General features: G+C 42.5%; 6 protein-coding genes across 6 annotated transcripts; 4 read left to right on the top strand and 2 right to left on the bottom strand.

Annotated features, from left to right (window-relative positions):
• Positions 1–59: 59 nt before the first annotated feature.
• Positions 60–1,250, top strand: VTP21DRAFT_8365 (uncharacterized protein; the record flags this gene model as incomplete). The annotated part of the gene is made up of 2 exons (XM_069399207.1): positions 60–473; positions 537–1,250. 2 exons carry the CDS (start codon positions 60–62, stop codon positions 1,248–1,250), a joined length of 1,128 nt encoding a protein of 375 aa, XP_069254647.1.
• Positions 1,251–3,159: 1,909 nt separating this feature from the next.
• VTP21DRAFT_8364 (uncharacterized protein) lies at positions 3,160–7,179 on the bottom strand (the record flags this gene model as incomplete). The annotated part of the gene is made up of 17 exons (XM_069399206.1): positions 3,160–3,539; positions 3,605–3,652; positions 3,724–3,823; positions 3,884–4,020; positions 4,089–4,164; positions 4,225–4,795; positions 4,860–4,987; positions 5,060–5,152; positions 5,212–5,315; positions 5,376–5,613; positions 5,673–5,765; positions 5,825–5,939; positions 6,016–6,077; positions 6,145–6,306; positions 6,367–6,467; positions 6,535–6,829; positions 6,886–7,179. 17 exons carry the CDS (start codon positions 7,177–7,179, stop codon positions 3,160–3,162), a joined length of 2,997 nt encoding a protein of 998 aa, XP_069254646.1.
• Positions 7,180–7,400: 221 nt separating this feature from the next.
• VTP21DRAFT_8363 (uncharacterized protein) lies at positions 7,401–8,646 on the top strand (the record flags this gene model as incomplete). Its single annotated transcript, XM_069399205.1, has 2 exons — positions 7,401–7,470; positions 7,538–8,646. 2 exons carry the CDS (start codon positions 7,401–7,403, stop codon positions 8,644–8,646), a joined length of 1,179 nt encoding a protein of 392 aa, XP_069254645.1.
• A 250-nt stretch (positions 8,647–8,896) lies between these two features.
• Positions 8,897–9,608, bottom strand: VTP21DRAFT_8362 (uncharacterized protein; the record flags this gene model as incomplete). The annotated part of the gene is made up of 2 exons (XM_069399204.1): positions 8,897–9,386; positions 9,451–9,608. 2 exons carry the CDS (start codon positions 9,606–9,608, stop codon positions 8,897–8,899), a joined length of 648 nt encoding a protein of 215 aa, XP_069254644.1.
• A 312-nt stretch (positions 9,609–9,920) lies between these two features.
• Positions 9,921–12,476, top strand: VTP21DRAFT_8361 (uncharacterized protein; the record flags this gene model as incomplete). The annotated part of the gene is made up of 1 exon (XM_069399203.1): positions 9,921–12,476. The coding sequence occupies one exon, from the start codon at positions 9,921–9,923 to the stop codon at positions 12,474–12,476; it is 2,556 nt and encodes an 851-aa protein (XP_069254643.1).
• A 511-nt stretch (positions 12,477–12,987) lies between these two features.
• On the top strand, positions 12,988–14,381 carry VTP21DRAFT_8360 (uncharacterized protein; the record flags this gene model as incomplete). The annotated part of the gene is made up of 3 exons (XM_069399202.1): positions 12,988–13,363; positions 13,429–13,592; positions 13,653–14,381. 3 exons carry the CDS (start codon positions 12,988–12,990, stop codon positions 14,379–14,381), a joined length of 1,269 nt encoding a protein of 422 aa, XP_069254642.1.
• Positions 14,382–14,692: the final 311 nt, after the last annotated feature.

The following is a 14,692-nucleotide window of genomic DNA, read 5'->3' as shown; positions in this document are numbered from 1 at the left end:
GCATGTCCTAATCTCAGTGTCTTAACTTCTTTTAGTATTTTGCTCTCCTCTCTGAAATTATGCCGGCCCCCACCTTTGATTCCATTCCTCTGGATTGCGCCCCACCTCCGACAAATAAATCCGCGGATAGTTTCAAATTTACGGTATCCCGCTCGCGGTCCCCTAAGCTAAAATCATATTCTACTATCAACACCTACTCTACAAATGGCTATCACCCATATTGCATCCATACCGGCCCACACAGACTGATAAATTCCGATTCGACACCATACGAAACCCCAATTCGCAGGATCAAAAATGAGAATGCTTGCGATAGTACTGTGGAAAGGCGGAATCAACGGTTTAGTGTATCGCCATTCACCAATCTGAAAAAAGATGATTGCAAAAAGAATAGCCAGGGAGTACGAGGATTTAGACGTGCTTCGATGGGAAGCGGAGAGTTATTGGTTGGAAACTTAGTCGGGAGCTATGAGGTTAATATACCTTTGCAATTACATTTTCATTTAGGGTACTCAATCACATTTGGTCTATTTTAGGAATCTCTGCTTAGCGGTCGTATGTCGATGCATCCCTCTTCTCCTTCCATCCCATTCATCGCCCAGATTGGAGTCATAGGTCATGGGAAATGTAAACATGATCTTCGCTGTCCTGGCCATATAACTGTCCTATTCCCCGCGTATTTTTACTCCCTTGGTAATGAGGACCAGTCGCCATACGTTGGCCACGTGGATCTTGGAACGCATATTCCTCGGCAAAATATTGGGTATCAGCTGCCTCCCCGTGGGCAACTCCAGATAGTGATCAAAAATCCAAACAAAACAGCGTTGAAAGTGTTTTTATTGCCCTATGATTTTTCGGATATGCCCGCTGGAACTAAGACTTTCTTGCGGCAAACCACGGCGACCCCCACCGGTGGAGTATGCTATGCCCTTCATGCTCAATTTTGCTGCACAGATCGTCGAAGAATTTATTTGCACAAACAGTTACGTGTTGTTTTTGCCAGTAGAGTTGTAGAACGACGGGATCTAAGGGTGACATGTGATGGGCCTCGCGACCCAAAGTATACTAAAATTGCAAAGAGCGAGTACTCAGTGCAGGTAGCAGAGTCACTTAAAGAAGATAGGAAGGATGAAAATCCGGAATTATCATTGAACATGGAGAGGGATGAATTGGAGATGGGTGAAAATGAAACTGATGAAGAAGAAGGTGAAGAAAATGTAGATTGTTTTGAGAATGATTTCATTTTGTAGCACTTCTTCATGTGTTATTTATTTCTGATTCACTTGGGTTTGCGTTTCTATTTTGGGATTTTGCATTTGTGGGTTTAATAAGCAAAAGACAAAAAATTTGTATATACTTCATCTAATTTTTCCTTTTAATGCTTTATATATAAATATATTGGATAGTCAATGATGTACAAGAGAATTTTTTATTTGCTATGCGTTAAGGAATAAAGCGATAATAAGGAGAGAATAGGGATCGATAATATACCGAAAGAGATAGAAGAAAAAAATATATAATAGATGAAAATGAGAATATGGTGTTAGGAATTAGTCTGCAACTATCAAATACCGTTTGGTATATCTTTCGTTGTACGCGGTCTTATTCCACTGCATTCTTCTGAGGGGATACTTATCGTGTGCACTGTATTTGTTGGCACGAGGTTTATCTCTTTTGTGTTGCTTTCGTCACAAAACATACTAGTTCCTAACATCTTCCAATACTTCAACTCATCCACTCCGATAACAGAATCCAACATTGAATTTTCACTAGTCTCTTTCCTCGGCTGTGTTTGATCGTTTTCCACATGCTCTATGTTTGAAATCGGCGGCAAACTATGAAGATTAACTGTATGATTTCTCATAAGGATTGTATCTGTGCATAAAGCCTGTTGGTTGGGAGGAAAGGGTGGAAAATGCTCTTGATTATGCAAAGAAGATAAAGAGAAGTGAGGAGAGGAAGATGGAGTATATCCTATGGTAACTATAGCGGACGAAGAGGAGGTCTATAGATATAGTTAAGAACGCGTAAATTAACATCGAATTTCTAAAGCAGTTTCTTGATAAATATATTTCCTATTACCTTTCCATTTGTAATATTTCCTTTATAAATTTTGCGATCTGTCTTTTTGCTCCACCACGCTGAATTGCTAACACCCTTTTCCTTTTGACCACTATATCTTTTCCATACATACACAGCTATTGCCACCACAACCAGACCTACCCCACCTCCAATCACCCCGGGTAATAAGTTAGAGTCCCTCCCCTCATTTCCTCCGGATTCTGTGGCAAGGCAGATAGCTTTCGAGCATGTATCACAGGTACGAGTGACAAATATACAGGTTTGACCTGCTGGACAGTTGGAAGGGCATAAAGGTATGGGGCAATCTACAATGCAGCCTTGTTGGGTAGAATTAGCTATCAACGACAGAGGCGCATAAGTTGAGGATAGCAAACGAGAGATCGTAGATTCAGATCGTGGAAGCAAAATTTTGACATTTTTGATATATCCTACACATAGTCGAGGCTTTTAGCAACTATACTCTTGTAGTGAAAATTGCACTACTATGGTTATATTTACCCCTCATCGAAAATATAATGGCACTAGTACTCTGGTCCAGCCAGAACAGTAATAGTAGGATAAATAAAGCAAAGGAAAAGGTAGAGCTCATAATACCTACTCAATCTTAATGTCAAAAGATTAAAGAAAGTCGATTTTATAAGGCGATAAATTATGAAAATAGATATCTCTTGTAAATCTCAATAAAAAAAAGGAACAATCATTAAATCAGAGAGTCAAAGATTGGAGTCATATACACCCAGAAGATGGACCACTGAATTGCAATGCAACGAAAAGTGAAACTCTCAGTGGATTTTCCTTTGTATAACATTCGTTATAACGAGTGGAAAACAAATATCCTAACTGCAGTTTTGTTTATTTTGTGTAAAAATTAAGCTATATATTTCATTTCCTTAATAAGACAATCGTCAGTTTTGGAACAATTATGAAATAGTTGTCGGCAGTCACATTTTGCCACCATACAACACTTCAGCTTCGCACAAATTAGCCTTTACAACATTGGTCCAGACAAAGAACAAAACAGCCAAACGAATATATTAGGTGAAGGATAAAAAAAAATTCATAAAAACAGCTCTAGCCCTATCGTGTAAAATTTAGTGAAATTCTAGATGAATATGCATCTTCTCGTGTTGCACTTCCTGCACCACTTCCTCGACTACTTGCGCTCATAAAACTTTCGGGCTTTCTTGTTCCTATAGAGGGCGAAACCAGAGAGCGTGTTGGACCCGGTTTATCTAGTGGCTTTTTCCCTTGCGCCTGATCCTGAGCATCGCAAAGAGGACATCGCAGGCGGCGACGGGTGCGAACCATTGTTGCGTGATTAATTTTGTTGGCGTGGGAGAAAATAGCACGAGAGGGCTGGTGTTCAGGAAATGTATGCCGGGAAGTATCTTCAAGTAGACAACTTTCATGATAAATGTGCTGACAGAAAAATTTGATAATCGGTCGAGAATCTGTCACTAACCAAATTAAATAGTTAATGAGATGCTCCACATATTTACGGCTACGAAAGGCGAAGGCTTACTGCTGGTATTGAGATAATCTTGACAGGTTTCGCACTTCATATCCTCCACTATATGGGTGAATCAAACGAATTTTATCAATATCACTAATATAAACGCTAGGAGCTTAATTTTCTTGTACCGTTTACAGCAAATCCTCTCCGTTGATATTTGTGAAGACGGTTCGCTAACGTGACGCTATCTGAAACCAAGATGCGCTCGCAATCCTTGCGCAGTGAGACCTGTTAGGAATAAATTAATGTTAAGGGAGGTCTCAGAATCGCACATGGTTATGGACTAACCTGTAGATTGTAGTCCTGTAGCACCTTAGTGAGTGTATCTATCAAATCGGGTATTTCGAGCCCATCAGGAATCCGTCGAATTAGTTGAATGCGATCAATCTCTGTCCCGACGCTTAGCAATAGTCCTTTAATGAATACTACGTGCCGAATAGTAATCGTATTATTAAATATGATCGGAAATGTTTCAGTGATAATGTGTGCTTACATGGTTTATCTAGAGAATATCGTACCAAATCTTCCCACAAATCCTCGTCATTTTGCTCTTTTGCAAAATCAATTGCCTTAAAAAAATAAATTGTGATATATCCTGCGCGCAAAAGACTTTAAAAACAGGCCCTTACCCTTTGAACATCTCCTAAGCGTTCAATAATCAGTCCCAGCGCCTTTTTGTTATTGCCCATTCGGCCTAGTAAAAATACCATCTCTGGCACTAAGTCCCTAGTTTCACAGACTAAATAGGCCTTTTCCAAATTGTAGAAATTGCTGCGTCTCAAAAAAGGAAGCAGTTTTGTATAGTCATATTCTGCATATAATTCAACTTGTTCGTCGTGGAATTCCAATCCAAGATGTGGATCACGTTCAAATAACGCGTCAAGATAGGTGTGAAGATATCTGGAATTGTTTCGAAGTTGCTCCACCACTCGTTTCGGTGGAATTGCATCTGTGTTTTGTACTAATAACTGCACAGCTGGCATATCAATCTCCCGCCTTTTCGGTCGCTCATCTGTCACACCATCCTCGTTGGGGCTTTCTTCGGCTTCAAATACATAGGCGTCAAAATCCATGAGAAGCATGGCTTTGTCGCGAATAGCAGGATACATGTTATATTTTCGTATTAGATCAAATGATTGAGGACGCCGTAAGCGCAGGTTGTATTCCAACGCTTTATCAAGTTGATTGCTAAGGGTATACCTAAAAAAGCAAGAAAAATGAAATACTCCATATTTTTACTTTTAACGGTATTGCATAATCTCACAGTTCTGCTAAGGATTGCATCAACAATTTATTATTTCGATCGCGGGCAAGCACATCTCGAACTGCAACGATAACACTGTCTAGGTTATAGAGCGAAGCGGGCCAGTTTTCGATTGTATTATATAGTGCCTAAAGGAGGGAAAGGTAATTGGAAGATTTAGCATAAAATGAAATAATTTTTATATTCAAATACTATCATACTTGATGATCATGGTTTAAAAAGAATGCGAGCACCATCTCGTAAACAGTACTAGTCAATTGTGGATTTTCAATCGGGATGTATGGTGCAATAGCCTATTTTTCCCTGCGTTAGAGCATTGGGCTCCCGATATAGGTTCAGGAAGTAATAGTACCTTCAACTGTTTCATTTCGCCGAATGTAAATATCCATTGTTCCCATAACTGCTTATCCGAGCCTAAAACCTTTGAGCAAACCTCTGCAGCCTTATCGAATTCACCTGCTCGGAAAAAAAAAATAAGTTTACAAAAAAACCAAAAAACCTATTTCATTCACATACCATTTTCAATTAACCACTCTAGATATTTTTGCCCAATCTCTTTCACAGTAAACCTTTTACTTCCACCAGTTACGTGGGCATCTTGTAACGCTACGAGTGCCTCCTCATACTCCTCCTTATCAAGTAGCCATGTAATATGGTCATCAAGGTCGCACGGGCGCACTACCACGACATCCTTAGGAGACAAGACATAGAACATATCCTCAGAAGAAACAAAATTAAGCAAATAATCGTTGGCCTAATCAGCATCGTTAGTTTATGCTTTAATTCTAATACATTTAAAGTAGGCTTGTTAACCTGATAAAGCGCATAATTATGCACTGAAAGAGCATCGCTTGAAATTTCCTCATTGTCTTTGTTAATAATTCGAAGTTCAGGGCGCTGTGCAGGCTAATAAAATCAAAATTGATCTATCGAAATGTTTCGATAAAATTAAATATAATGAATACCCTTCGACCATGCGGGTCAATGTCTGTTGACTCCTCTTCCTCAATGACATAAGCAAGTACCACAAGCATATCATTAAAAGGAGCGAGCCCACAAATAATAAAGTCGGTTTGGAACCTATATACCATGAGCGAGATTAAAATGGGTTTGAGGGTAATTTTGCAAAAATATAGCGATGAAACGAAATATCTACATCATTACGATTTCTGCATAATGTGATGGCATCCCTTGAGCTTGCATACCCTTTGGTGTTTCCTGAAGCGAAACAAAGTACACTTTGAGAATACTTGAAGCTTAACTACTTTGCGATATCTGATAATACTTTTATAACCGCAACCTTCACATGGCTAGCCCATCCGATCAGCAATGTTGAATCATCACGCCATTTAAGATGACAGCGGTATAAGTCCGGGCGAGGACTATCAGGAGCCCTGTCGATGTAAGTAATGCGTTGATTACTACGAGTGTCGAATATTTTCACTCCCTATGCACAAATGCACTACTATTTAGAAACGGGAAATAAGTAGAAGAATTTGCGACATACAAGGTCGTTTGCCCAAGCTATAAAATGTTTTCTCCATTCAATAGCATAAATAGGTCCTTCGCCACTATGTAAAACACGGCCCTTGGTTTGTCCGAGCCAGCCTGATTTAAAGAGTTAATTAATATGTCAACACCACACACCCGTTGGAATGAAATGTTAGTCACAAACTTTTTTCATTCATTATAAGTTGCTCCGACATTCCACCGCAGACAAATTGCTTTGTCGTCCTGTAATCTGGATCCAATGCAACACTCTTCATGGGCCGCCGGAAATTGAAAGTAGCCAGCTCGTCGGAATACAACGCGTTAATTACGACTTTTCCGTCTACTGACGCGCTTGCCACATACTCTCCGGCTGCGTCAATAGAGAGATCATTAACAGTAGCAGAATGACATGCGAATTTCTTGATTTCGTCTCCTTCGAAATCCAGAATGGACACGGTGCCCCAGTGAGTTCCGAGCGCCTAGTAAGGAAGTTATATTTGACCTAGGACAAAAGTCAGCAGTGTAAATGGCTTACAAGAAATCGATCTGTAACTGTCAACACACTGGCCGCATCTTTTTTGAGCAACTCTTGCAGACCATTTCCCATCAATCTCTGATACTTAAATTTAGGCTCTTCGTCTTCTTCATATTCACCATCGGACGCATCCTCTTCTTCTGAAATTTCTTCACTCTCCTTATCTTCCTCATCCGATTTTGGTTTGTCTATGCTATCATCTGCTGCCACAATAATCGAACCTTCTGAATCTGATTTGCTAGTTATCTGGCTATCTTCTTCGCGCCGGTCTTCTTCTCGTTTTCCATCTGACATTTTTTTTGCACTTGAATTCACCAAGAAATGATTCGCGATAGATATGATCTAGCAACAAAAAAATTTCAGACATCTGACACAAATCATGGTTTCGTCCTGTCACGACTTTTGAACCCAACGAGTTTGCCGCTCTCTCCTGAAAAATAAAGCACTTTTGCTTCTTTTTCTTATATGCAAAATATTTCATTCCGTTGTTTCAAACAAAATAGAGCATCAATAAGATGAACCCTGGGCGAGGTTCTGTAGAATCTCATCGTCAAGCATTACCAGATGTCAATGGTGATCTATTAGGTTGATTCTCATCTTTCTATTTCGATCCTATTTACTTGTACCTAATCTTATGATAAACCGTTTATAGCTCTCGGTGACATTGACACTGAAGATGAAGGAAAAGCAAGTGCAAAAACAGATCAGCCCACGGCAATCATACCCCCATCCGTATTCATTAAACCCCCTCACCTTCTCTATCCCCCTTCCCTCAGTCGATCATCTTCCAATTCATCTGTCTCCTGTGAAGATACCTTCCATGACGCCTCCTCATCCTTATCCAGTCCATATTTTACTCCGTCCCAGTCTCCGCTGCTTTCACCCAAATTCAGTCCAACAGCATTAGCCCGCATTTTCCCAAAACCTACTGCCGGTATTCCATCCACGCTTGCTCCTTTATATCCGCTTGCTTTTTCGCGGTTTCAAGTAAAAGGAGGCGGGACTACAGCCTTCTTGGCGGATCGAATAACACAGCAGCAGAGCAGATTACCATACAAATTGGAATTGGGTACGCTCAGCGACATTGAGCGCACCGAAAAAAACCAAGAGGTGGAGCCGACTATAAACTCTCCTATGCATCAACAAGGCAACTTACCAACAATCGTAATAGACTCGAGGCCGGAAGTATCACAAAACCATTCCACAAGTACAGTAGGAGATAGGAGAGGGCCTGCACTTCTAAATGTGACCCAGAAACCGCACGAAATTCAGCAGCAGGTTGAAAGAAGGGGCGCTTATTTGGAGCAGATTCAGTCAACGCGGGAGGATAGTTCACTAGATATAATAGAACACCACCAAGAGATAAATAGATCTTTATCAGAATCAAGAGTTAATTCTACTGGAAATCTGTTGCCCTTGAAACCGGACAGCAAGATATTGGTAGATGGCCACCAAAGCTCATCCTCCACTGCAACAAGAGTTGGTACTCTTCCGCGTCGTCGCGTGCCTATTTTCTCTCAATCTCTGACTGTGTCCAACGCTTTCGCCCATGCCCATTATATGGCCATTAATACTGTACAGCGCATTATACGAGTATCATTACGATGGCACGGAATTTTCTGGCTAATTTTGATGCTGATTCTTAGAAGACGAATCCTGGACCTCCTCTGGCAAATGATGCTTAAAGTATTTGCAAGGATAAGGTTGGCGGATCGAAGACTGCTGATCCAAAAATGGATGATTTCAGCAATTTCGCGTTGATTATTCTTACCACGTAGTATTTGCATTATGTAGATTCGTAATTATTTAATTGTTTGGATCTTCAATTCTTCACTCATTTTTTTTGTCTCAACTGTCAATTCTTTCTGTCTTGATTGCATTAAGTTATCATATTATTGTCGACCAATTGTCCCATGTTAACAAATAACCATCTTTCCATACGTTGCACAAAGTACTCTATTATACAGTCAACCATGCTTAATAATGATTCAATGCCAAGGTATATAGGAAATTACGAGAAGAGAATGTTCTTGATTTCTTCATCCTCTTCTCCCCCCATTAGCTCTATTCCAGGTCTATTCAGCCATCCTTCTTCAAACATGTCGCTCGAAAAATTCTCCTTGATCTTACACTCGACCCCATCCATAGAAAGCCTATATACTCTCCAGAATCGACCCTCATTTATCGATTTTCCAGCCCTCAAAAGCTCAAACTCGGGTAGCTTGTCCATGTACCGAAAAAGTTGCCCAATCCCGACTCCTCTATCTCGCACCAGGTGCAATATGTGAGAGGAAGTGATTGTAACGCAGCTTGTCGCATGGCAAACGATTTTTTGACGAACAAGAAGATTAACAGCACGGCGATAGCGCTGAAGAATATTTTTCTTGGGTATTACATTGTCGTCATCGGAGGAGGATATACTAGTCGGGGTGTCCGCATTATCGGGGATAAGTGGGCGGTTATAGAGTATCTGAACAGTAACGGGCGCACAGTAGTATGCACTATTATCAAGGACATGCAATGTTTATTTCATTTGCTTACGAGATGCAATATAGAACGACGTACCTCAGTATTCTTTGTAAGTTTCCATTAGCTGTCAATACAATACGCTCAAGACCAGTAAATTCAGGTGGCAGCGAGAGGTGCGTCTCGCGCGCACTCATGATATCACCAAAAGAATCGGGGATAGTCTCGGGTGACTTTTGTAGCATTTTATCGGGCATCCTTTCAGGAAACCAAGTGATGAATAAACAAAATTTCGCTTAGTACCGAAGAAAAAATGCCAAACACCCTTGAAATAATTCAATAAAAAAATGCAGTCTAATTAAGTTAAATAAAAAATATCCATGGCTATCTTTAAAGGGATATTTGTCCAGGAGTTTGTTTTCGTTTTAGCATTTTTTTATATATACTTCACGTAACGTTAACTTTTTGTTTCTTTTTCCCAATTGAGCCCACCCCATCAAATTTTTTTATTTCATTTTCTCGTTCTTTCTAACTCCATTCCTCCCCTCCTTTTTTTTATTCCCCCCCTCATGGATCTCTACACGCTTATTGTCTCTATTCTCGCCTTTGGTGTCCCTCTTGCTCTTTACGTCTGGCTCAATATCGTGAAGCCACAACAAGAGGCTCTTCGCAAGAAGCAAGCCGAGGACGCTTATGCCGAACTCTTGAAAACTGAATCCTCAAAGGGTTCAAAGAAGGCCCCACCGAAGAAATCGAACGCTCTGCCTGTCAACCGGGCCGCGGTGAAGCGACAACCTTCGACCCACGTGACCAAGAAACGGAAAATAGAGGAAGTGGGCACATCGACTAGTAATTCTGCGGAGGGTTCTGCTCCTGTGCCATTGCAAACAATGGATGCCAAGGTTGCCAGCGGTAACTTGTTTGCATTGTTGGAGAATGCGGAAAAAGCTATCCCCCTTGCGGCTGCGAAGAAAGACGGTAAGCAGAAGAAGAAGGAGAAGAAGGCCGGTACGAACGCGAAGAAAACGACCGTTGCTCTGAGTAAATCAATTCTGACAACAGAGACAGTTGAAGAGAGTAAGGAGGCGCGTGATACCACGGTTGACACTGCAAAAAATATCGAACCCATACCGGTAAAAAAAGTCGAAACTGCGGTTGAAAAACAGACACCAGTACCCAAGGAGATTTCCACTCAGCCACAGGAGGAAACAGCCAAGAGCAAGGCCGAGAATACGAAGGTGGTCCCCGCTGCTTCCTCCGAATCCTCAGCGCAAAGCCAAGGAATCGACAACAAAGCTGCAGCTGTTACTGCCCCCGAGCCCTCGATCAATTCAAGCGAACTCAAGCAACTCCGCCACGAACTGAAGGAGCGGGATGCGGCACTTAAGCAAGTTACTCTGAATAATGAGAAGCTTAGTGGCGAGGTATCTCTTCTCCAGAGCCGCGCCCAGCATGCTGCCGAGCAATACAAAACGTCCCAGAGTGCCTATCAGACACTCGAATCCAAGTACCGCGAGCTTGAGTCCACAGTGTCAACTCTGACGTACAGCAACCAGCTACTCTACAAGCAACTCTCTGCTGAGCAGGAAAATGCAAAGAAACTTGCAGCAAGCGTTGAACTCGCTAAACAGGAAGAGCAATCCCGGCTGGATGCAGCCGAGCTCGAGACGCGAGTGACCCAACTTGCGCAAGCGCTCGATCAAGTCCAGCAGCAGAAGCTCGCGCTTTACAATGAAAAGGAGGTGCTCTCTCGGCAACTGCTCGAGAACCAACGCATTTTGCGCAGTGCCGAGCGTATGACTCGGGACAATGACCTTCTCCTGCAACAGCTTGTGCAGAAAGAGGCCGAGGTTGAGAACTTGAACAACGAGCTGCAGGAATCCATGAAGGTTGCTGCAGAGCTTGAGCAGCGTATGACCACGCTGAGCGACGAGAATGCCAATTTGGTTGAGCGCGCGCGTGAAACAGAGCAACTCGAGAAGAAGGCGCGCGAGCATATCGAGGAGGCTGAGCGCCAGTTGGAAAATGCGAAGAAACAGGCGGAGGCACTGAGGGCAGGAACCGAGGAGAAAGAGAATTTGCTGCGCAAATCTGAGGAGCGATTGGCGGAGCAGGATGCCAAGATTGCTAAGCTTAACTCGCAAATCGGAGAATTGACCATGTACAAATCCAAATTGGACGAGAAGGTTACGGAGGTGGATGGGCTCAAGGAAAAACTAGCCGAGTTGGAGGTGGCAAAGGAGTCGCTGGCCTCTCGTGCAAGCGAGCTTGAGGGCAAGGAGGGCGAGCTCTCCACTGTGAAAGACCAGCTTAATGAGAAAATAGCCGAAATCGATACGCTCAAGAGTCAGCTTGCTGCCTCCGATGCCGCCAGGGACACCGTTGTGAAGCTCGAGAAGGAGAACAAGGCCAAGGACGACGAGCTCGCCTCCATCAAAACCGAGATTGAACGGAAAAACGCAGAGATTGAGGCCCTAACGGCGGCGGCAAAAGAGCTAGATGCCCTCAAGGCCAGCCTGTCGGAGCTGGAGACTCTTAAGGAAACACTTGCTGCTCGCGAAAGTGAGCTCAAGCTCAAACACGATGAAGTCTCCACCATCAAGGCTAAACTCGATGAGCTTAAAGATGCGACAACAAAATGTTCGACGATGGCAAAGGAGATTGAGACGCTTGAAGGCAAGCTCGCCGACTTTGAATCGACCAAGGAGCTCTTGGCAGCGCGTGAACAAGAAATCCAAGATGCAAAGGCCCAGCTTGACAAGATGGCCAACGATACTAGCGAGCTGGAATCAATGGCCAAGGAGATTGACGAGCTCAAACAGAAACTCGCGGATGCGGAAGTCATAAAGGAAGCAGCTGTCGGGCATGCGGCCGAGCTCAAGGCCAAAGAGGAGGAAATTGTCTCACTCAAGGATCAGCTCGACAAAAGTGCTACCGATTCCAAGAAATTGCTGGTGGCAAACAACGTGATTGATGCGCTGAAAAAACAACTTGTGGAGCGTGAAGAGGGATTGAAGGCAAGAGACGGCGAGATTGCCAAGCTTCAAGCACAGCTCAAGGGCAGGGTGGAGAAAGCAAATGGAAACGGGATGGAAGCACCAGCTGAGAATGGAGTGAAAGCATAAGAGGACATAATTTTTTTTTATTTTTGTTATTTTGAACAAAATTATTTTATTGTTTTTAATAGAACAATTATATTCATTTTCTTTATTTATCCAGCGTCTCTTGCTAAAAATTCATAGGCCCTTTTTGTCCAGCTTCTTTGCAAAAAAAATACTTTATCCCGACTAACGCCAGTGAAAGCTAAGATCAAACTCCTTTCCAAATTCTTTAGTGTTCCGAGGCTGTTTGTATTGCGATGTTTTACTTATTCGCCAAAAAAGGCGCGGTTGTTACCTCCAAGGTTTATAGGTCGTGGCTCAGACCTCGAAATTAAGGTTAGCTGCATTACAGGATAATGTTTGCTTTGTTCGTTGCTCCTCCCTTAACCACAAGGAAGCAATGGCATCCGCTTAATGGCCTATTAATCTTTCTCGTTGACTTCTCATTTCTTTCCTTCCCTCTTCCCCTTTTACCCCTTTAATAACTACCCTCCTCTCCTATATCCCCTCTGCCGCTTGTATTCGTATTTGTAAGATGAATTCCTTGCCTCTCCTTTTATTTTTCCTTTCCCTCTTGATTCCGCTTACATCTGGGAGTCTGCAAATTTCATCATCCACTCCTTGCCTTGAGCCTTCCATTTTTGACCTAACGCAGCTCACTCCTATTGCATGTCCGTCTGTTAGAGTTTCCAAGCTTCACCCGAGGGAACTCTCCGCGAAGAACTTTCAAATTGAATTCGAGTGCAAGGCATCCAAAGAATTATGCGACAAGGCCAAGAATGCATTCCAAAAGGCAGGAAGCATATTGAGTTCCTACTTGGATCTACGCGCTTCTATTAGGGTGAATGCTTCGCTCTTTGGATTTTGTTCTAATATTAAGCAATGCGGCAATGGCAACACAGTTCCGATAGGTGAGAATGGCATGCCATTTGTTTTTTTCGATTCCAACCTACTAATAACATCGGAAATTGTGCAGGTTTCACCAAGCCCTCCGCGTTGATCCCTATAGAGGATGAAGAAGGGGCGAAGCGTATGTATCCGCAAGCTCTAGTGAGGCAACTTAATACCTCGACAAGATATGAGTATACACCCTTCGACATCGAGACTATCTTTAATTCGGATGTTAAGTACTGGTTCGATGTAATTTTCCTTGTCGGATTTCCGTGTTTATGCACTATCTCATCCTTTCCTTGATTTAAGGGCGATGGCGATATTCAAACTAACCAGCAGGATTTTCTTATGACCATCCTCCACGAATTGATTCACGGTTTAGGGTTTGCAAGTGGATGGAATGACTACACCAAATCCGACTCCAAGATCCTCACCCCTATTCCCAGGTATGAACCGATAGAGGAGAGCGATAAATTTCGGGTTGTAGAGTTCCTAGAGACAGCCTTCGACCGGACCCTCACTTCCCTCCAGGACAAGAAGCGCGTAACGGAGCTCGCCAAAGAATTGAACGGATTCCCCAACAGTATCGCTAATAAGTTTTCGGACGTTAACGAGGTATATGCCGCGATCAAAGAATCGAAATTCAAAGACTCGGCGCAACGAATGTATGAGCTCTCAACCACCGAGAAATCGCTGGGACTTGTATTGAAAAACTCAGGCAACGGCGATACACTGATCCTCGAGACAGCTCTCAAGCCCTTCATTCCTTCGAGCTCGCTGAGTCATATGGATCACAAGATTTATTCCAATACCCGAGATTTTTTGATGAGATACGTCAATGACCAACAAAAGCCCCTCGACGTGCTGGTAAAGAGTGTGTCTGGAACGGGTCCGCTCGGCCCACAGCTATTAGATCTGTTGGAGGCTATTGGATACAAAGTACGAAGAAACACGGTCATTTCGGCAGCACACATTTCCATCCAAATTTCCTCAACTACACTAGGCTTCGTTTTTGGATTAATCATTATGCTCCTGTAAATAGCTCCATTTCCTTATTTATTGTTTTTTGCGTGTTTGAATGGTATAGAATCTATCGCTGAGGTCATTTTGCGATTTCTATTTATTTATTTATCTATCTATTTATTTCTACTTTCCTTTGATTATTCACCGCCTACCTTATTACTCTATTTTATCTCGTTATATCTACCGCTCTCTATTTATTTCAGCCCCACTTCTGCTTCTAATAGGCAACTCTCGCTTCTATCGTGATATATATAAATCGCCCCAATATTATAATTATTTAGTTCGTTCTCATTTCTATTGACGAATGCTTTTACTTGCTGGTCTAA

The sequence above is a fragment of the Calcarisporiella thermophila genome (genome assembly GCF_041956535.1).
Source record: "Calcarisporiella thermophila strain CBS 279.70 unplaced genomic scaffold VTP21scaffold_4, whole genome shotgun sequence".
NCBI classification, from domain to species: Eukaryota; Fungi; Calcarisporiellomycota; class Calcarisporiellomycetes; order Calcarisporiellales; family Calcarisporiellaceae; genus Calcarisporiella; species Calcarisporiella thermophila.
This window is presented reverse-complemented; position numbering and strand designations above follow the sequence as displayed.